The following is a 22,210-nucleotide window of genomic DNA, read 5'->3' on the forward strand; positions in this document are numbered from 1 at the left end:
ATTTACCATATCATAGAAATCTTCTGAAGATCATGGCAAATAAAATTTAAGAATACACAACAGCATTTCTTTGCACCATACATTAGCATTTCAAAACATTCTCTAGCTATTTCAGTTTTGACACATGAAAACTTTACTTTTCTTTGCAATTAACAGAAAAAGTATTGTGTACAGCTGTTTTATGAAGCAATAATTGATTTACATGATATGGTATTTTAAGACACTTTGAATACTGAATCCAAAAGTGCCCCAAATGCATATTTCCAGCCAATTTAAAATACAAAAAATAATATACCTAATATTGAAAAAAAAAACCCAAAGACTCAAAAGAATAGGAAATGAAACTGAAGTTCAAGGCAATTAAGATTTTGCTACCTATATCAAATGTGTGTATATTTATGTTTGTGTGTAAATAAAATCACCAGGCTAGAAAGGTAAGCCAGTTTTGTCTAGTGGTTGTGGCACCAGGCTAGAAAACGAAAGTCCATGAGTTCTAGTCTTGCCATAGCCATGAAAACCAGCTGGGTGACCTTGGGTGAGACATTCTCTTTCAGCCAACTCATCTCACAGGATACTGTTGTGAGGAAAATAGGAGGACAAAGGTATATCGGATATGTTCATCATATTAAGTTATTTGTAAAAATAATAAGGAGCCTGGATAGCTCAACAGACAGAGCTCTGTAATTTAACACCAGCTGTCTGCAATTAAAGTAAGATCGAATCCTGCCAGGCTCAAGGTTGACTCAGCCTTCCATCCTTTCTAAGGTAGGTAAATTGAGGACCCAGTTTGTGGAGGCAATAAGCTGACTTATTGTATAAATATACAAAAGGATGAAGGCTATTGCTTAACGCATTGTAAGCTGCCCTGAGTCTCCGGAGAAGGGCGGCATATAAATCAAATAAAAAAAATAAAAAAAATAAAGACAGGATACAAATAAATAAATGTAAATATAAACTTATTTTTCAAATTAGCTCTGAAACAACACACAGTAGAACTTTATGGCACTTTCTCATCCTTCAAGGAAAAAAATTACCAATACACGCAAATACTTACACTTTCAAAACATAGATTCTACAATACATTTTTACTTTGGTTTCTCACATTTTCCTTCAACTCATATTAGAAGAAAGAATAAACAACTTCTAAATAAATATGTCAACTTATATTTTTTTCTTGTGTATAAGGATTCTTAAGCATTTTTACAAGCAAGCTAAATAAAATTCCAGGATAATTGAAAGTAATTTAATCATTACTATTTCTAGAGGCAGTCAAGAAATATATGGATGTGTTGAATACTATACAAAGTTTGTGTTATTGAAAACATTATTTTTACGTATTTGATTTATATCCTACTCTTCTTTTCAAACAAGTTGGCCCAATTGTATTGTCAAAAATGACAATACAAGTTTGAAATTCTAAATACAGTTGATATTTTATTTAGATCAACTGATGAAAGATTCTATGCACACCACTCATCCCTACATACATTTTAATGCTATGCTCTTCAAAATCATGACATTCAGCAGCAACTTTTTTCAACAGCCAATTTGATTCTATGGTTTTATTTTTTTAAAAGAAGCTTACCTAAAAATGCTCTTCAATGACCTTGAATACTCACTAAAATTCATTCCATACTTTCTATGAAAACAAATCAAGATTTTTCTAAGAAGCAATTTAATAGGAAGCTATTATTTATTCCTTTGGTTGATAACATTACCAATAAAATGCACCATTGTAAGCCTTCATTGTTTATTTATTGACTTTTATCCCGCCCTTTATTACTTTATAAGTAACTCTAGGCAGCAAACATACCTAATACTCCTTCCTCCTCCTATTTTCTCCACAGTAACACTGTGAGGTAGATTGGACTGAGTGAGTGACTGGTCGAAAGTCACCCAACCAGCTTTCATGCCTAAAATGTGACTAGAACTCACAGTCTCCTGATTTCTAGGCCAGCACCTTAACCATTACACCAAACTGGCTCTCAAGAATCATGATTTTCATGATTCATGCTTTTATGATCCCAACACAACTATGGTATAGGGGGTTGGACTAGAAGATCTCCAAGGTCCCTTCCAACTCCTGTCCTGTCCTGTCCAGATCTATTCTTATGATACACTATTCCTTGTATTTATTAAACATTTATATGGTCGCTGAATTCACACACAGGTGACTCTGGTGGCTTACAGCATTAAACACCACAACATATAAACTATAAATGTGGCTTTATATGTACATTTCTATTAATTTTATACATAATGTACACATAGATATTATCCAAATTTACCTTAGTCAGATTCAAAATACTTCAGCTTCATTATAGTAGATTACTTAAATAAGGATATGTAAAAATGCATCCTGAACTCTTGGATTCTGGAATGAAAAGAGACTTCTGCACATACTTTTAATCAAAAGGAACTGCTCTGAACTGCAGCACATAGTAACATAGCACATAGAAGGAAAAGCTACAAAAAAGACTTACCTCCATTGATTGGCAAAGGTGCCAGAAGTAGGCCTTTGACACCTATTTTGGGGGAAGTTTGTCCATAGCGTGCACGTTCAAGTGTTATTGAAGCAGATGTTGAACGATCGGGATTCAACACAGTGACATTTATGAGAGCTGTATAATATATTAGATTGGTATTATCTGCACTAGCTCGGAGAGGGTAACAGTTAAACAGGACCAAAATGGGCACAGAGAACAAGTAGCTCCAGTAAGGCAAAATCCACTTCAGAATCATTTTCAGCTCTTAAAAAAAATCGCTATTTTATTGTTAAAAATCCTTCTGGACGAGATGCTCGTGTTTATTACAGGCACCTAGTCATATCAATCTGCTCCACAATCAAAAGAAGCCAAAAAGTAATCTCGTATATCTCTCCATCCAGTCACCCCACTTCAATACTGTTCGAAAAGACTTAAAATGGTGGGAGAGTGAAGGAAAAAAAAAATTTGCCACGGTTAGAAAAAAAAAAAAGAGGAAACAAATCACATCCAATAAACCCGGAGCTGTTCTAATCTAAGCGATACGCCTGAGGCTATGCAGCCAGTTTATTCACGGGCAGAGAGGAGAAATATTCGTATCCCGCCGTTTGGAGCCAAGGCCAAGCAGTCTTTCCCTTTGGGTGGCCCAAAAGAGCTCCCCCCCCCCACCTCCGGCCTGCCTGGGCGCCTCTCTTGGGGCTTCCCCAGAATCGCAGTCCCGTCAAGCCCGGGGCAAAGAAGCGCAGCCGATGGCAACAGCTCCTCGGACAGAGCTTTGTTTTTTTCTGGGAAGGGGAAAACGGGCGGCGGGAGAGAGAAGCAGGAGAAGAACACGGAGGGAAGGACGGGGGCCACTAGGCTTTAGCGACGCCGTTCTGCTCGAAGAACGACGGTCGTCGATGAGGCCGCCGCCGCCGCCGCCGCCACCTCCTCCAGGTTGCTGCAATCACCGAGCGGGAGGCCGTTGAACGTCGCTTTCTCGATCGCCCCGGAGGCTTCGCAGCCGCCGGTCAACCTCAGGCTTCTGACTGGGTCCCGAGGCGGAGCCCTTCCACGCACGTAGCCTCCACAGACCTTTCCCAACGGCAGGCGAGCGTCCGCAACGGAGGAAGGAGCGGGACTTCCATGAAGCCCTCAGCCCCACTGCTCCGGACCCGGCCCTTTGTTCGTCCCGGGCGCCCCGAAGCTACAGGCAGCTTATTAGCGCGCGCGGCCCCACCCACCCACCAACCAAAGCAACCGTCGGCCTCTCCTTTCCCTCTCAAACCGACAGCGCTCCTCCGCGCTCGCCAACACACTTTCTTACGGCCGAACCGCCAGCCGCTGACTGTTTGGTTGGGGTGTCGCGCCCGCTGCGCAGGCGCACTGCGCCAACCCGACTCTTCACCTCCCCCTTCGATGAGGAAGTGGGATTGAAGTCACGCCCCCTCCCCCCACCACCCCGAAGGGGAGAGAGGCGGGGGAGGGAGAGACCCCGAAGGGTTCAGGAGGAGGAGGAGGAGGAAGAGTTGGGAGATGCTGCGCGGGAGCTTCTGTAAGAAAGCGAGGTAGCGTAGCCTACCGATGTAGACAGGTTATTACTTTTGGTGACCCCTGTAATGTTGGTGATGACTGCGGCCGGATGGAGGATGCAGTCCAAGAATGTATGGAAGTATACATTGCCCTTCTCTCTTTCTCTCTCTCCCTCCCTCCCTCCCTCCCTCTCTCTCTGTCCCCCCCCCCTCACCGCAGCTAATTCTCCTGGCTGAAGTGCAGGTACTCCTCGACTTATGACTACAATAGAGACCAAAATTTCTGTTGTTAAGTGAGACATTTGTTAAGAGAACTTTGCCCCATTGTACCACCTTTCTTGCCTCGGAATGGAATGGAACAGAATTCTTTATTGGCCAGGTGTGATTGGACACCCAAGGAATTTATCTTTGGTGGTATGCTCTCTGTACCTAAAAAGACAAGATACACTCGTCAAGAATCACAAGGCACAACACCCAGTGACAATCATATGGTACAATATTCAATCGAATCATACTAGGAAATAATCAATATTTCCTAGTATGATTCAGTAATCAATATGATTCAATAATCAATAAGTGAATCACAGCAGTTGATAAGTTAGTAAGTGTCTATGGAGATTCTCAGTCTTCCCGGTCATGGTTGTCCCAAAGGTGGTTTTTCAAGAGGCAACTGGACTTTCTGGATTTTCTTTGAAGATGTTTCACTTCTCATCCAAGAACCTTCTTCAACTCTAGGAATCTAAGAATCAGAGCTGAAGAAGCTTCTTGGATGATAAGTGAAACGTCTTCAAAGAAAAACCAGAAAGTCCAGTTACCTCCTGAAAAACCACCTTTGGGACCGGTTGTTAAGTGGATCTGGCTTCCCCATTGACTTTGCTCATCAGAAAATCCCCAAAATTGATCTCATGACTCTGGGACACCAACCATCATAAATATGAGTCAGTTGCCAAGCATCTGAATTTTGATCATATGATTATGGGGATGCTGCAAAGGTTGTAACTCTGAAAAATGGTCATAAGTCACTTTTTTCAGTGCCATTGTAACTTTGAACTGTCACTAAATGAACTGTTGTAAATCGAGGACTACCTGTAATTCCTTGCCTTAGATGAGTCCTTGACACAATGCAGTTTTAAACCAAGCAGACAGCAACAATAACTTTTTTAGGATTTGTAGGCATCACAACTTTCCCCTTGTGATTAATGACCATTTCTATAAACTGTTGGTAAAAAAGATTATTCTTTAGGTATGTATTTTTTGATTCTGACTGAGGAGGTGAGGGCTCTCATGGTAGCAAATACTGCTTCAACCCTAGGTATTAATGTCTTTTTTGGCTCTTACATTTTTAGTCCTTGAGAAAGGCAGAATAAATGCTGGGAGGAGTGGGGGAAGCAGTAAATATATAACTTTTTGCACATTGTATGGCTCATTGAGCAAATCATGGCTGTTTCTTACATATATTCTATTGTGGTGTTGGTATGTACAGTATTCATATTGTATGAATGGACGACACTTGAAGTACTGTATACCTGTTTTCAGCGTTCTTTGAAGAACATAAATATTTCCTGAGTCCTGGTGGCAAGCGGAAGGCTCCAACATTATAAGCGATGATTAATCTTCAGTAGCTTGCTTAAATCTTCCTTTCAGAGAGTTGTTGCAATTGTGATACACTTTATTGCTAGTGTGAGGCAGCTAAACGAAAATCATATTGTATTGATTTAATTTTCCCTTAATGAAGGCCACATTTCTCTTCCCTGTGAAGCTTTACAGTGTGACATTTCATAGTAGATATTGACCCTGCACAGCCCACTAAAAATAGGCAGTTTGTGGCTGCATAAATTCTCAGAAATGATGTTCATGTAAAACACTGTAGAAATATCAGTAAAATTCAGGAACTATTTCTGAGCCAGTAGTCAAACATTCTGCTTTCACAGCATATCCTTCTCACAACTTGGGACATACTGGGTGACAACTCAATAATTCCACTTTCTAAGCATTTTTTGAAACTTGTCATAATTCCTTTCACTAAAAAAGGGGCAGCACAATGACATATGTTTCCAAGGAATGTAACTGTTTCGCCATAACTAGATTGTAGACAGTTGCTTCATTTTATGGGGACTTTGTCTGATGCTTTTTAAGACAAATGTGGAGTGCTAGGAATGTTCGCTGGCTTGAGTTGACTAAATATATAAAAAAGGCAAGATAAAAATACAAATAATAATTCATCATGGCTATTAAAGTCTGTTCATACCTGCATTTCTGGATTCTTTTTTTGTGGGAATCTCAAGTTTGCATTTTTATATGAAAATTAAAACAGACTTGTTAATTTACAAATAAACCTCTCCACTTACATGAACTTCCCTGACCATATCTGAACTCAATATTGGTTTGTAAAATAAAATGTTTTTTATTTTATTTTATTTTAATTTAATTTAATTTTTATTTAAGAGCCATAGCACTTCATAGTGCCTGAACTATACAACATTTTCCACCAGTTTTAAATAAGCCACATAACCCAATGCACAAATCCAGTAATTTTCACACTCATTTCAGAAGAAGTAAGCTTTAAGACACCTCTTTCTTGCTGCTATACTGGACAGAATATTCCATTAAAATTGAAATTAAAAAGCCGGGCAAAAGAACATTGAAAGGATACAGTCTAGTTTTTGTTCATAACTGGAAGTTTTTAAATTTAAAATTAATTTAAGTATGTAAGAACTATTTATCACAGTATTGTTTTCAGGGTGCATTCTTTTTAGAATATGTAGGAAACTCTTTTTGTTTCAAAGACCAGATTGGCTCTGGATTAATGTGTTAGTAGCCACATAACATCACCAGGTGGGCAGATATGTAACCCTTGATGTTCTTGTCTAGACAACAACACAGATATTCTCCTGAAAATACTCTGTCACCAACATCTATGGAAGTGATTTTAAAGCCTAATTTTAGAAAAAAATTGGGGTCCTCTTGATTCAAAGCCTCCACTATCTACCAATCATAGTTTTTAAGTACCTTCATTGACATCAATATATGATATTTTGAAGCAAGAGGCAAATGCTTTAAGAGATGTTGCAGTGTTAAAGAGGAGACAATTAGTTCTTCTAAGAGCGTTTCTCTTCTCTAATCTCTGGGGAATGACTGGGCCAAAGGCCTTGAGAGATGTTCTCCCCCAACAAAGGAGATGCAGATAGTATGACTGAGCAGATCCAGATTCTTGAATTTGCTCTACTCAGTAGAAGGAATTGCCTTGAAAATGTGTAATCAAGCTTTAAATCCCCTATACTGTCATCACACGGAGTATATTTTTTAAAATTTTATAGAGTTGGAGAAAAGCTCTTGTCTTTGAAATGTTTATTGTTCCCAGACCTGCAAAGGGAAATCCTTGCAATGAATCATGTGGGGTGAATGGAGATCTCCATAGTCTTAAATTTCCATGCCGGCCTGAAATAATGATAATCTGTCATCATGAAAAATGGACATTTAAAGCAATTGAAATATTTATGGATTTATGAAAAATAATTTTCCCTTTAGCATGCCAACATCTTTCACTGCTTTCTCTGGTCCCATTCCTTGACAATTGAATTTGCTCTTAGAAGGAATGGTTAGTTAGTTTGTGATTGGAACTGGGAGGAATGTGTCACCTTATTTTATTATTAATTTTTGCCATATAAAAATTTGCAAGATGCCCTAGATGTGGATGAAAGTATATGTATGCATAATTACTATCATAATTATATTTCCTTCCAAAAGAATCAAAACCTCAGATTAGTCTGCCAAGCCATCCTTTAGCAAGTTCTGATGAGCAGTTACAGAATGTCAAGCTGCATTTGTACAAAGTAAAGCATTTCCTTTTGATTAACTTTGGTTATTCAAAGATAAATGCTCGTGTAGAAAAACAAAAAAAAGCTATCATGAGGTCGGGGCGCCCATGTTTAAAACCTCAGTTATAAAACCTACTGTGTATCTTATGTTATTTCTCAATTCAACTTCACAAATAGAAATAAGTGTTATCGTTTGTCATGGAACCACCCCCAGACCCTTCTTCGAATGCAAGTTCAGAGGAGGAGGGTGAGTTTCAGTCTGTAGAGGAAGCACAAAACCAAATATTGATCAGGAATGGGGCTCAGAGAGTGGCCAGGAGGTTTTCATTGAGACTTCAGATCACCCGCAATCAGTGCGGAAATTCAAATTTTTTTACTAACGGTTCTGTGGGCGTGTCAGGGGAAGGATACTGCAAAATCCCCATTCCCTCCCCACTCCTGGGGGAAGGATATTGCAAAATCTCCATTCCCACCCCACTCTGGGACCAGCCAGAGGTGGTATTTGCCAGTTCTCCAAACTACTCAAAATTTCCGCTACTGGTTCTCCAGAACCTGCTGGATTTCATCCCTGCCCGCAATTGAACACAGAACCCCACTTTACTGTCTTGGAGCAGGCGAAACAACACTTATCAAAACTTAATACTCACTAAAACCTAGTCCTCAAGGAGCTTTTTTTTGGAAGACCAAGAGGGTAAGAACATGCAGGTCTTGGAGAAGGGTAGGGGCCACTATCTACAAGGAATACTATTTAGGTCACGCTATATCCAGCATTTAAGGAAAGTGACCTGAAGCCAGTGGTGGGTTTCAAATTTTTTTACTACCGGTTCTGTGGGTGTGGCTTGGTGGGCGTGGCATGGTGGGCATGGCAGGGGAAGGATACTATAAAATCTCCATTCTACAAAAATCCCCATTTCCTCTTGATCAGCTGGGACTTGGGAGGCAGAAAATAGATGGGGGTGGAGCCAGTCAGAATTTTTACTACTGGTTGTCCGAACTACTCAAAATTTCCGCTACTGGTTCTCCAGAACTGGTCAGAACCTGTTGAAACCTACCTCTGCCTGAAGCTGGATTCTGGAGCAGTTGTAGCTTCCAGGTAGTTTTCAAGAGCTATACCATCTTCAATACCTTCTTGTAATTCAACCGTGACCATGACATGAATGATTGTGCAAGGCCTCCTGATCCAGGAATGGTCATAACTGGTGTAGAAGATAAAATTGTGCAGCGTCCCTCTTCAACACAATTGCCATCTATTACAAACGGGGAGTGTGACCTATCCAGAACTAACAGTGATATATTTCTTACTTTAGATAGTCTACAAAACAAAATCAGTCAGTCATGCTGAGGCTTTAAGGCAATTTATCCCTTCCAGATCTTAGCAGCTCCAGGCCATGGGACAACATCTTCTCTATCTTAACCATGTACAGATCAAAATGTAGAACTGAGCATTATCAGCATATTAATAAATCCTGATCTTTGTCAATAAGTGATGTCCCTCGGTGGCTCCAGAAGCTTTATAACATTTTTATAACAGAGGACCCTAGGAGTCAACCAATCAACTACCTACTAGAACTGTTCTGACAGGAATTAGCAGAACCATTCTAAACAGTATTTCTCACTCTAAAATTCCAGAGATCCTAGAGGACACCATAACTGATGGTATCAAAGGCAGCTGAATGGCCAAGAAGGATGAAGAGGATTGCACTTCCTCTATCCTGGTCCAGCCACAAGTCATCAACATGAGGGATCAGTGTGATCTTGATACTGTATCCAGGCATGAAACTTCTCTCAGAAAGATGGTTTCTATGTCGAGTGATGCCTTCATGAATAAAGGATGCACAACTGCCTCTTTGAAGGTTAGTGATACCATTTGCCACAGCTATAAGCCATGTTTCTATCACCTCCTTGGAGGTATTCACCAACCAAAAAAATAAAACATTCTGGAGGTAAGGTCAGGCCTAGAATATATGATACTTGGAGCAGGTTTTTTTTTTTTTAAAGAGTAGAGATGTACTGGTTAAGGCATTAGGCTGGAAACAAGGAGACTGTGAGTTATAATCCTGCCTGAGACACAAAGCCAGTCTCTTCTTTCAACCTTAGGAAGGAGGAACTGGCAAGCTACTTTTGAAAAATGCTGCCAAGAAAGCTGCAGGGGACAGGTGCCAGGAGTCAAAACTGGCTTGACAGAACAATTCTTTTCCTCTGTCGCTGCTGCATTGATGCCAACCACCAATCAGCTGATTGGCACACATGCAGCAGCAACTCAAGTCCATACCCACTACTAACTGCTTCGTTATTCAGCAGCACTGCCCTTATTGCTTGTACCTGGAGCAGACTGCCCTCCTGCCGCCACTTAGTGCATCACTGGGCGGAGTTGATGTCTTCAGGGCTAAGATTCAAACCATCCTAGATAATCTCATAGGATGAGTCTTTCTTCACCTCAGTTTGAGCTACACAGTTAGTGTCTAACCTTGAATGGACCTAAGCAATATTTATTGGTTCGATTTATATGCTGCCCTTTTCCGGAGACTCAGGGAGGCTTACAATGCGTTAAGCAATAGCCTTCATACTGTTGTATATACCTGCTTAGTAGGGCTTTCGCCCCCCCCCCCCAAGCGGTGTTTTTTTTTATACAAAGTCAGTTTATTGCCCCCACAAACCGGGTCCTCAAAACTCTTTACAGCCATTCAGGAGACATCCTGGTGCATCCTTTCACCAAATGTTCAAGGTTACTTGAAAGAGAGATGCCAAATAGCATCTGAAAGTGTAAAAAGAGTAGAGAAGTATCGACATTTCACTGCTCTTACCTCCACAGAGCACTTGAATCGCCACTTGAATCTGAGCTCTTACAGTACTCTTGTTTCGTAAATTTATTTCACTGTCTTCTGCCATTGTCACGCTAGGTGTTCCTTTGCAGCATCTACCAGAACTTATCAGCAAACCAAGGAGCTCCTTTGAATCAGTGAACCAGAAGAAGCTACACAGGTGCATTCCTCTCCAAGGCTGTTGCTACCTCCTCATTCCAGCAAGTGTGCAAAGATTCAGCATAACTGCCTACCAAATTCTTGAGAAATTCACCAAGTATCTCTGGAAACCTAGAGCAACCACAGAGCATCTGAAAAGATTCTTTTCAGCTCCAGGACAGGCAGAGAAAGATTTAATCCTAACAAAAATGAATATTAATGTCTCCAAATTCAGGTCATGTTGCCTGTACTCCTGAGGGAAAAAGCAAATCTATGCTGCAAGTCTTATGAATTATTGGTGCTGGGAGTGATTGATTTATACAGTTGAGAGGCACTCAACTCCAAAATGACCCTGGCGTACACTTAAAAAAAAGGAAAAATTAAAAAAGCAGAGAAATTATAAGGATACAGAAGGCACATAATTTCTAACAACAAAAAAATCCTGTAGGAACTCAACCACCACTTTGCCCCGAGGCTTGGGAGACAGCCAAGTTTTCAGTCATTTTCTGAATGTCATCAGGATAGGAGCTGTCTAAGTCTCTCTGGGGAAATGCTATTCCAGATGCAGGTACCACAACAAAGAAGCACGTTTCCTAAGTCCTGATAAAGATTAAACAATTCAGTCAAAGGTACCTGAAGCACACCCACTTCTGCATGTACACATTTTTCTTTTTGGAAAATCTGAAGGCTAACATCCCATCAATTAGAAGGTATATATTTTGTACTGAGAAACATTCAGAAAGTATTCTTACTTTGTAATAGCAGCGAATATCTGTAGCTCGGGTATAGTATGAGGGTGAAGGTTCGTTTGCTTGTCGATTGGTTTCTGAACATTTAGTTACCAGGCTAGATAACATCTTCAGCAGAGTTTAGGTGAGTGTCAGCATCAGGGTTTGTGGGCTATTGTTATTCCTAGGGGTTAGAGAATTCTAGCTGTGATTTCTGACACCCCTTTTGTGTATGGTAAGGTTAGTTTTTGCGTGGTGGTTGGCTGTGAGGTGTGTTGTGGTTTGAGTGCTGTGTGTCGGAATATGACGTTTTTTGGATAGCCGTTACAGAGAAAGATGTTGAGCAGCCATTTCTCTTCCACTGTTCTTAGTGTCATGCCCCCATCAGAGCCTGAATCTGGGAGGATGAGCCGGAGCTGGAGCTGACGGAGATCAAGAGGGCAACTTCGTTGGCTTCGGAGGAATGTGGGGAGGATCAGGCCGAGGCAGCCCAGGGCCCCTCAGGCTTGGGACGGCTCGTTAGTAGGGAGGAACGGGGGCAGGATAACGAAGAAAGGGCAAGCAATGGACATGAGCAACGGAGCTCAGGCGATGAGCAAGGACCGCCCCCTCCTGATCCCTGAACACAGAGAGAAGGCGGGAACAGTGCAGGCTGACCCGACAACTCAGGAGGAGAGCGCCCCACCCCTCTTCACAAGGCACACCTGGGGACTGAGATTTAAGGAGATGCTTTGGGGAGGGGCATTTGTCGGTAACAAATGCTGAATTGGTAGAGTTTGGTGTGCCAGTACAGACATTTGGAATTTGCAGGACTGCTTGCTTCTTCCTTACTTGTAGACTCAGTGCCTTCTTCCTGTCTTTGTGGACTCAGTACCTTGCTCCTGACTTTGTGGACCCACTGTTTGTTCCTTGTTTTGTGGACTCATTTCCCTGTTCCTTTGTTTTGCTGGACTGGGCACAGCCAGAGTCTGCTGTGTGTGCGTGTGTGTGCACTTTGCTTGGGACAAGAACGTGGGAAGATTTGAGGGGAAATTTGGAACATTAAAGGGGGGTTTGAACTCTCAGCTGACAGTGTGTCCTTTGTGCCTTGTCCTGGGTCATCACACTTAGTGTTATGGTGCTGCAGTGTGACACTGGCCACACTATCACCCGCCATGCTCGTGAGTTCATCGAAGCCTGGCATTCCACAAGCAATTTCATCAACAGGAACATTGACCTACAACCAGCCTATAAACCCTTCAGAATCCAAATCAACCACACAGCCAACCAGAGAGAGCACCAACCCTCAACCAACCCACGTAACCCCTCCCACTATCAGTTCACTTCCCAATGACCCTGACCTGATGTAATCTCCTTCTCACAAGACCCATCGCAAGACCCATCACAAGGTTCACTGATTACTCACAATTGATCCATCACAATACTTGACACACCCACACCTGAAGCCCTTATAAACAGAAGAACAGTGACATCCCTAAACTTCACTGAAGATGTTACCTAGTCTGGTAATGAAACGTTCAGAAACCAACCCACAAGCTTGGAGAACAAACCTTCACCCTCAATATTCTTACTCTTTATTTACTCTTTATTGGGAAAATGTGACAATCCTAGACCAGGCCAAATCCAAAAATGCCAGGGAATTTCTAGAAGCTTGGCACTCTGACAAATCAGCCATCAGTAGACAAAGAGCCTTGGTAGTACAGTGGTCTAAAGCACCCTGTTATTAAGACCAGCTGCCTGCAATTACTGCAGGTTCGAATCTCGCCAGGCTCAAGGTTGACTCAGCCTTCCATCCTTTCTAAGGTAGGTAGATTGAGGACCCAGTTGTGGGGGCAATAAGCTGACTTTGTATAAATATACAAAAGGATGAAGGCTATTGCTTAGCACATTGTAAGCCGCCCTGAGTCTCCGGAGAAGGGCGGCATATAAATCAAATTTTAAAAAAAAATAGACATTAACAACATAGCTAGACTATGCAAAAGAGACAATCAACCAGCCCAAAAGACAAAAAGAACAAAAAGACTCCAGCACCTCTCCACCAGTAATCAGGACTCAGATCAGCATAGATTAACTCCAAGGTCAACTTCAGACCCACAGTCAAGTAAGCAATACCTCAATCAAGGAACTGCCAAAGAACTATTAGTAAATAGCTCAAGACAATCCCCAAGACAGGCCCCACCTGCACAAGCAGGCAAGACACCAGAATATAAACTGACAGCAAACAGCACTCTTTATTAGCATTGATAATGTTACCTAGTTTGGGTAATGAAACGTCTGCAAGAAAACAAGCAAGCTCAGAGAATACCAAGGATCCCTCATTTCAATCCTGACCTACAAATATTCTCCTTTATTGGTTCGCTTTATTCCAAATAAGGAAGATAAATGCCATTTTCTTGGATCCAGTTTCTTCTGTGAATCCTTGTTGAAACTGCTGCTTCTCTCCTGCTTATCCTGATTTTATATGGTATATATTTAAAATGTGCTATCCAAGCATTTGCCTTCAAGATCTTTTTTGGGACTCACATAAGGGCACATTCTCTGTGCCTCATGTTTAGGACTGTTTTCATTCATGAAACATGAATGCATCAAAATTTCTGATGTTGCAATGTTGGGATATTTGGTAGATATAAAAATGGTTTTCACCATGATTTGCTCAATACAACTGCGGCTGAATGGTCATAAACTATGGCTCATAATCACATTGGGCTTACAGTAGGTGATTGAACAAACTAGGCCACTAAATTAGGCTGTACTTGCCTAAATGCAGAAACATTTTTAAAAATGAGTTTCAGTCCTTGCCTAATTATGAATTATGCGTAGCTCATTTTAACCAGGTGGTTCATCACTGTAGACAATCTCATTCATAGTGAAGCCATATTGACTCAGTGAAGTTTACTTACAAATATGTAATTTATTTATTTATTATTTATTAATTCAATTTGTATGCCGCCCCTCTCCAAAGACTCAGGACGGCATTTATTATTGTAATCTGAAGCAATCTTGTGGTACATACAAGCTCACTTATGAAGTCTCTTAATGACATGGGCCTACAAGCCTGCAGCTTGATATTTGAAACAGCTAACTGGCTATAAATATGCTTCAAAAAACAGAATGCGTCCTTTCAGGCCTTAAACCATGTGGGTTATAAGGCTCCAGAAATTTTCCTTCTTTACCTCTACCCGAGCTGCACTTCTCCATTTGGAATTGGTGCACAATTTGGGAATCCTGCTTAAAGACAAGGTGGCCCCTATGACTAGGGAAGTCTTTGCACAGGTTCATCTTATATACATGTGGACCTCGAGTTACAACAGTTCATTTAGTGACCGTTCAAAGTTACAACAGCACTGAAAAATGACTATTTTTCAGTTATGATCTTTGCAGCTTCCCTATGACCATGTGATCAAAATTGAGATGCTTGGCCACTGATTTATATTTATGACCGCTGCTGTGTCCCAGGATCATGTGATCTTTTCAGAAGAAAAGTCACATTCACTTAGGGCCTCGGGAAGGCCAGATTCGCTTAGTAACCAGGTTACTAACTTATCCACTGCTGTGGTTCACTTAACAACTGTGGCAAGGAAGGTCGTAAAATGGGGCAAAACTCACTTAACAACAGAAATGTTGGGCTCAATTGTGGTCGTAAGTCAAGGACTACCTATAATTGTTTCTGTTTTGGATTAAAAGGCTTTGTTTACAGTGTGTCGGTAAGAATCTGGAATCCACAGCTACTGTAGTCCAGAATGCAGGAGCAAGGGCAATTTCTGTGAGATGCAGTGGATCACAGTAGGCTCCCGGGTGTGATTAAAGTTGCTGGTTATCACCTATACTGTAAATCCTACATATGGGGATTAATATTGGACCAACCCATTTGCAGAACCATCTGTCCTCCATTGTCTCTGCCCAATCCATCAAGTCTAGCAGGGAGTTTCAGATCCCTTCCATTAAACTACCCTAAATCATCTCTCATGTCCTGTGGAACTGTATCTCCATAAAGATCCAGATAGCCAGATAGTTTTTGTAATGCTTTAAAAAGCTGGCAAGCTTTTACTAGTGATTTGTTCTTTTTGATGTTTTTTTTAAACATTAGACTCCACTTTATATTTTGTGATTTTAATCTTTGTGCATGTCCAGTCACTATTGTTAAATAATAGAAATAATTTAAATAAATAATACATAAAATTATTACTCTTCGGTTGGCTTCCCACATTGGGTTAAGTCAGTTTTTAAACCGTGGTTTAAATCAAAAGTGAAATCAAAATCAAGCTAATTTGTGGTTTATTAAAATGTAAAGCCAGTTTTTAATTACACTTACCCCGCTAGCAATACAGCGAGCAAATTAAAATGTGTTTAGAACAGGCTATAGCTGATGTCTAGACAGGTTTCAAAACAGAACAAATATATATATAGTAAGAAGTAAGACAATTACAAAAGTTATTTCTCAGCTTGGTTTGTTCAGGCTCCTTAGAAATAGAATAACAGAGTTGGAAGGGACCTTGGAGGTCTTCTAGTCCAACCCCCTGCCCAGGCAGGAAACCCTACACCACTTCAGACAAATGGTTATCCAACATCTTCTTAAAAATTTCCAGTGTTGGAGCATTCACAACTTCTGCAGGCAAGTTGTTCCACTTATTAATTGTTCTAACTGTCAGGAAATTTCTCCTTAGTTCTAAGTTGCTTCTCTCCTTGATTAGTTTCCATCCATTGCTTCTTGTTCTACCTCAGACGCTTTGAAGAATAGTTTGACTCCCTCTTCTTTGTGGCAACCCTACAAAGGGGTTGCCACAAATACCTGTTTCAGGTATTTGAAATTATTTGTGCAAACCCCCCCCTTTGCTTTTCTTTCACATCCTCAAGTAACAACTAATTTCCTTCTCTCCCAATACAAAAAACCTACATTTCATGATGTCCTCTAATTTTTAACCCAGTTAAAACACAAATGGGTTTGCTTTCCTTGATACTTATCCATGCACCGGCAGCTTTCTAATTCATATATAAAAGGGAAATATTGGTACTTCTAGTTGATTTTGGGTGAAATCCTGTAAATGAAGACTTTATTTTTTATTAATAATTTGGATTGCCTAGTGAAAACATACTTAGGCAAAGCTGGCTTGCTGCATCTCTGGGGGAAAGTGTAGATTGAGTTGAATATGTGCTTCAGAATGCATAAATAGATGTCAGAATTCTGGCCAAGGGAAGCTAAAAGTATAGGATACATCAGCTTTCTGGAAGTAGCTTTGCAAGATTGCCCATAAGGACATCATGGCACTACATCTCTAAAATCATTCTATTGTTGCAGAGTTCTTGTTATAACTCTGAAGAATTATTGTTGAGAAAAACACATATGGAAGTAAATACAGAACATTCTTAAGCTGGTCTTTGTGTTCTATTAAAATAAAAGTTTTAGATTCTGGATTGGCGTTTCATAAGAAAAAAGTTCTTTTAATTCCGAGGTCTTGGATAGTCTCAAGCCTAATATAGGTAGTACTTGATTTATGACCACAAGTGAGTCCAAAATTTCTGTTGTTAAGTGAGACAGTTAAGTGAAGTTTGCCTCATTTTTGCCACAGTTGTTAAGTGAATCACTGCAGTTGTTCAGTTAGTAGTATAGTTCTTAAGTGAATCTGGCTTCCCCACTGACTTTGCTCGTCGGGTCACAAAAGGTGATCATGTGACCCTGGGACTGCAACTGTCATAAGCATGAACCAGCTGCCAAGTATCTGAATTTTGATCACGTGATCTTGGGGATGCTGCAACGGTCGTGTGAAAAACGGTCATAAGTCACTTCTTTTTCAGTGTTGTTGAACATTGAACTGTCATTAAATGAACTGTTGTTAAGTCGAGGACAACTTGTATGAGAAAGTGTTTCTTGTATATTTTATATTAGAACTTGAGGCAAGAAGAGAAATTCTTGTCAAAAGAGTTTTTGAAATCCTAAATAATAGTTTATAAATATGTTCATTATTTACTCCAAGATGAATTTGGAGGCAGCAAAAATAATTTTTGATTTTTGCCTGTTCATATTTTTGTCAGGTCAAGGATCATTTATACATTTCAGCTGAATAAAAACCATTATCCCGATCAGAGAATAATAAAAATATTTTGGAAAGCTAAATTGATCTAGACCATTTTAAAGGATTTTTTGTCATCTAAAGTGAGGTTGGAGAATTCACTAGTGATGCTTGGTTCCACATACCATCCCCTTTCTATAAAATAAATGAATATTACCATTATACTTTATTTGTTGAATGTTTGGATTTTTTTTTTTGGTCAGAGAAGAGTTTTACATAATTCAGCATTTTCTTTTTGTAACATTTTAGCTCTAGAGTCTATACAGACTAAAAGTTTAAGTATTTGCCTGTGCAGTCCTCTCTCTCAAAATGATGTGAATCTGTTCAAAGAAAATGCAGAATATAGAAATGCCACAGCAACTTTTAGCGACTCAATACCAATAAATTAAAAGCATGAAGCTGTCCTTCATAGGAGAAACAGAGGCTGTTTCTGAGAATTAACATCAGCACAGCTGCATGTCAAATAAGAGGTAAGTTACAAACCAATTATCCTATGCCATCTCATCCCTCTAAAAGATATGGTACTTCTGCAAAATGACTCAGCCAACCAACAAGGTCATGGTTTCAAAATATATAAAAGCCTGGAAAAAAATGAAGATGTGCATCTGGAAGATAATATATACCGTACTTTAAAAGTACACTTTTAAGCATGCGTACATGCACACACGCGCCCAAAGAGAAAGAGGGAAACAGAAGACACTTGTGTATATGTATACAATGTAAACAATTGAGAATTTGAACAGAATTATAACTGCAACAAAAATAACAAATGTAAAGAAAAGATGAATTCTATCTTACTTTTGGTAATCTCTGCATACTTTCATTTTTATAATTGTGTTTTAATGAGCTACTATTCTGAGACAAGTCCTGCTTGGGAGTCAATGTATCTGCACCTAACTGTATGTTGAACTATAAACTGGATAAAGCAAAGTTAGATTAATCAACTGCATCGGGGAAGATGTGGGATTTTTGTCCCTCTGGAGAATAAATAGATATGAATTACAGTTGTTTCTCAGTATTTGAGTGTTCTATATTGTTGTATTGAGATTTTTTCCCCATTTTTGACTTTATTACTATTGGAGGTCTGCAAACTGCTTAAAGTCAGACATAATTAGGGCACTATACAAGCCTAGTGAAATCATCATCTTCTCTTCTTCTTCCTTCCTCCTCCTCCTCCAATTACACTGGGTAGCTGAAAATTTCAAATGACTTAATCCAAAATAAATCACCATTTAAAATTAGGTGAAACAATGCCAATAACATAAGCTGCAAATGAATGCTGAAAAAAAGCATCTAGTTCAGTAATTTCAAAATATACCTTAATTATATACTTTGAAGAGACATCATATTCAGCTAATGAAGTAGTTGCAATATCATCTTTCTGCTTCCCGCTACTGACTGAAAGAGGAGATTAGATTCAAGTCATAACATTATGGGAGTGTTTTTGCATGCAAGTTATGAATTGGAAACACAGGAATCTTTATTTGTATGTGGATATTACAGTGTTTGAAATGAATCTGTTCTGTGATGCTGTCAGCTATTTAATTCAGTGGAAATTCAGCTAACAGGAAGGAATTCTGCAGTTCTTCAGTTAAGTCTTTCCCATTGTATCATTTATATGACATTTTAAATTCCATAAACTCTTTGATTGAAAGTATTGTTTAAATCAATCTTTCTGCACAGAATGACAACCTTTTGAATCTTCTGGAAATAATTAAGGTCACAATTATATTCTTCTATACATAAGAAATGTAATAAACAATATATCATTGAGTGCACTTGCACAAAATACAAAATGATGTAGAAAAAACATGGAGAAAAACAGTTACAAAAAAGTAAAAGCATAAAACTGCCTTATGGAAGATACATATATATATAGTAGATATATATATATATACACACACATACACACACACACACATATATATTACCTACAAAAATATGCCCAATATGGAAAATAAAAATAAGTAAAATTCAGTTTTTTAAACAGAAGCCTGGCCTGCAAGCAGAAATTATTTGACGTTGAAACACTATCAAGAGTGGCAGCAAGGACTGTCCAGGATTCAAAAAGAAAGTATACAGGCTGATCAAAACCCATTTTGTAATGCTTTCATTAATGTTCTTGTAATGTTTTCTCACAGCAATATCCTTCAGAACTGGAGCATGGATAGGAAGACTGGTAGATTATGTAAGACATAATGAATAAGCATATCAGATTGGATATATCCGCATTGTTCCTACAAATGTGAACACAAAATCTGTTCAACAAATGTGAAAACAAAAGTGTCCAAGCAACAGCTTCCAAACAGAAATAGGAAATTCAGCAGCGCTAAACTTTGTGTCTTTGATAGCAGGCAAGCACCTGCATATACTCAGGTATTTCCAAATTCTAGTATCAGAATAAATAATGCAAATTATACAAATCTAGATAAATTAATGTTTGAAATATTTATTCTGAGTGTAAAATTTGGATTTTTCTATCAGGAATAGGACATATTATTTTGGAAATCATACATAAATGAATAGAAACAGGAAATAAAAACCTACAAATAACAGGAGAGTATTACAATCTTGTCAGATTCCTTGCTGTATACTGCCATATTCTTCTCTATTATCTTAACCAAGAACTATATCTCGTGTTCTTAAGTAATATATAAATTTTACAAGGACAATACCAACTTTTTGGTACGATCATAGATCATATTAATTTTTTGATCCCTTAACAGAAGTTGCAATTAAAAAAAGCAAAGCCATCAAACCCAAAAGGGCAGATTGTTTAGATGACAAAGATCCAGTACAGAATACTTTTAAAAACTTCATAATTTGGACATATAAATGGATTGTGAGTTTTTAAAATTGCATTCTCTATTTTTAGACATATCTCTTATTGGTTATGCAATTTCTGCTTCTCGATGAAAGTGGTATAATTCACACCAGGCCTAGAATGTTATGTAAACTCAGACAGTTGTATTTTATTCAATAAATAATGGTTAAACAAACTAGTTTCTTGCAGTATGTGAAACTAATCAATGAAAATAAAATCCCCTTAAATTGCCAAATTTCCTAAGACACACACATTGTAGCAGTTTTCATATGTCTAAAACAGTGAAAGTATGGAAAATATTCAAGCTGGGAGACTACCTTGGTGTCTAATATAAATGAAATAAGTCTGTGTAAGACTTAAATATAGTTACGCTTTGTTTATTGGAATGTCTACATCAAGTGAAGGATTATCCAAGCTTGGGGATGCTGCTGCTTCACCATTGCCTACATTAATTTAATTTTTTTTTATTCCATCTCTCCTAATAGAGGGAAAAACAAGAGCAAAAACAAACAAAACTGCATATCAGGAAAATTGCTCAGCTAAGACACATCTATTTTTATCTGACCTGAAATAAAGCTCGTTATGGCAAACTATTTCAATGGAGGCTGAATACTGAGCAGTGATTGAAGCTCTCAAAACAGATCCCACAGAACTGCATCTGAGATCTCTTCCTTAAAAGATCATCGGAGCAAGAATTTTCGCTCATGTCAACGGCAAGAATAGTGTTTAGTTTGAAAGGCACAGCTCCATCTTCCTAACCAAGGAGTTCTCCATCTGTCCCAGAGGAATCATCCTCCTGGTTTCTTCTAGGACAAAAATATGTATTCTTAACTGAACGGTACACAAAGAGAAGAAGTTGTTGGATCTCTCAGCAAGGTGTCTCCATGACTGTCTTCCTCATTAGCATTGGTCTGAAAAGAATGAAGCATGAAGGAGGGAGGGGCTGGTGCCTTCAGTTGGTGGAGTGCAGCTGCCTTCCTCAGACTGTTCCGATAGTTCCCCGTATTCACTATTATAAAAAGTCTGACCTCGGAGCTCTGATTGATACAATGGCCGACCTCTTCCCCTTGGTTTGGACTGATCCACTATTGGGTCTATATTTTGGTTGGATCCTTTACTACTGTTGGAGAAAAAAAAGCCAGGAAGTCAGTTCCAACTTATTGACATAGTCTAACTTAAGCTTCCTCAAAAAGCTTCTGAGCGACAGAAAGATTAAAACAAGAACAAATCATTTTGCAGACGGGTTGGTCTGGAAGATGTATAAATTTAGGTAAGAAAAAGAGAGTTACAAAATAAGCAGATCTTTCTAAAGCCATGCCATAACAAGCCAAATCTACACTTGAATATTTTTACAGTTACATCAATGTCAGCTACAGCCTTAAGCAATATTCTCACAGCTTTTGTGACTACATTTTCATCTTTTTTGGTAGAATAACATTTATAACCTTTGTTTAAGTTCCACTCTTCAACAAATCAAAATTATTTCCATAAACATGCCATAACTTTTACCTCTAACTCCATGTATCCTGCGAGGTCTTCTTGTTTAGCCTTTTTCATTCACTATTCTTTTCATCAAAATTATTCTGCATTTTCTCTCTTTCTTTTTACTACATCTGTGCAATAATTTCCCATGTTATACCATACTTTTCATCCTTTTTTTTTTTTGGTAGCACTAATTCTGTTATATGCATGCTTTTTTTTTAACCTGCAATCTGTTTCACCAAACGGCCTTCTGCACATTTTCCATTATCATAACTCCATGCACTTCTGTGTCATTCTGTAATGTAGTTCTTTTCATGATTTTTTTATTTTATGGTT

At 39.0% G+C, this 22,210-nt stretch overlaps 2 protein-coding genes and 2 long non-coding RNA genes across 6 annotated transcripts in view; 1 reads left to right on the forward strand and 3 right to left on the reverse strand.

Moving 5' to 3' along the window:
* RNF130 (ring finger protein 130) overlaps positions 1 to 3,864 on the reverse strand; it is a 38,365-nt gene extending 34,501 nt beyond the window's left edge. Inside the window, exon 1 of the mRNA XM_034402640.3 lies at positions 2,484 to 3,864. Coding sequence (XP_034258531.1) covers positions 2,484 to 2,742 — 259 coding nt within the window. The 5' untranslated portion in view covers positions 2,743 to 3,864. The remainder of the gene's footprint in view (positions 1 to 2,483) is intronic.
* A 65-nt stretch (positions 3,865 to 3,929) lies between these two features.
* LOC148115475 (uncharacterized) lies at positions 3,930 to 20,991 on the forward strand. Of its 2 annotated transcripts, XR_015732580.1 has the most exons (3): positions 3,962 to 4,126; positions 9,442 to 9,665; positions 20,878 to 20,991. It is a non-coding gene; the product is annotated as an uncharacterized LOC148115475 (long non-coding RNA). The 2 variants fall into 2 exon arrangements; XR_015732581.1 differs by lacking the exon at positions 20,878 to 20,991 and having other exon boundaries at positions 3,930 to 4,030; positions 9,442 to 9,664.
* On the reverse strand, positions 7,326 to 8,903 carry LOC117655325 (uncharacterized). The gene is made up of 2 exons (XR_004588630.3): positions 8,865 to 8,903; positions 7,326 to 7,432 (listed from the first exon to the last, which is right to left on the reverse strand). It is a non-coding gene; the product is annotated as an uncharacterized LOC117655325 (long non-coding RNA).
* The window catches only part of FLT4 (fms related receptor tyrosine kinase 4), a 106,843-nt gene continuing 105,151 nt past the window's right edge, over positions 20,519 to 22,210 (reverse strand). For both annotated transcript variants that reach the window (XM_034402626.3, XM_034402618.3), the window contains exon 30: positions 20,519 to 21,512. In XM_034402626.3, the coding sequence (XP_034258517.2) occupies positions 21,293 to 21,512 (220 nt within the window). In that variant the 3' untranslated portion in view covers positions 20,519 to 21,292. The remainder of the gene's footprint in view (positions 21,513 to 22,210) is intronic.

The sequence above is a fragment of the Pantherophis guttatus genome, chromosome 2 (assembly GCF_059756535.1).
Source record: "Pantherophis guttatus breed Tessera chromosome 2, ASM5975653v1, whole genome shotgun sequence".
In the NCBI taxonomy this organism is placed as follows: domain Eukaryota; kingdom Metazoa; phylum Chordata; class Lepidosauria; order Squamata; family Colubridae; genus Pantherophis; species Pantherophis guttatus.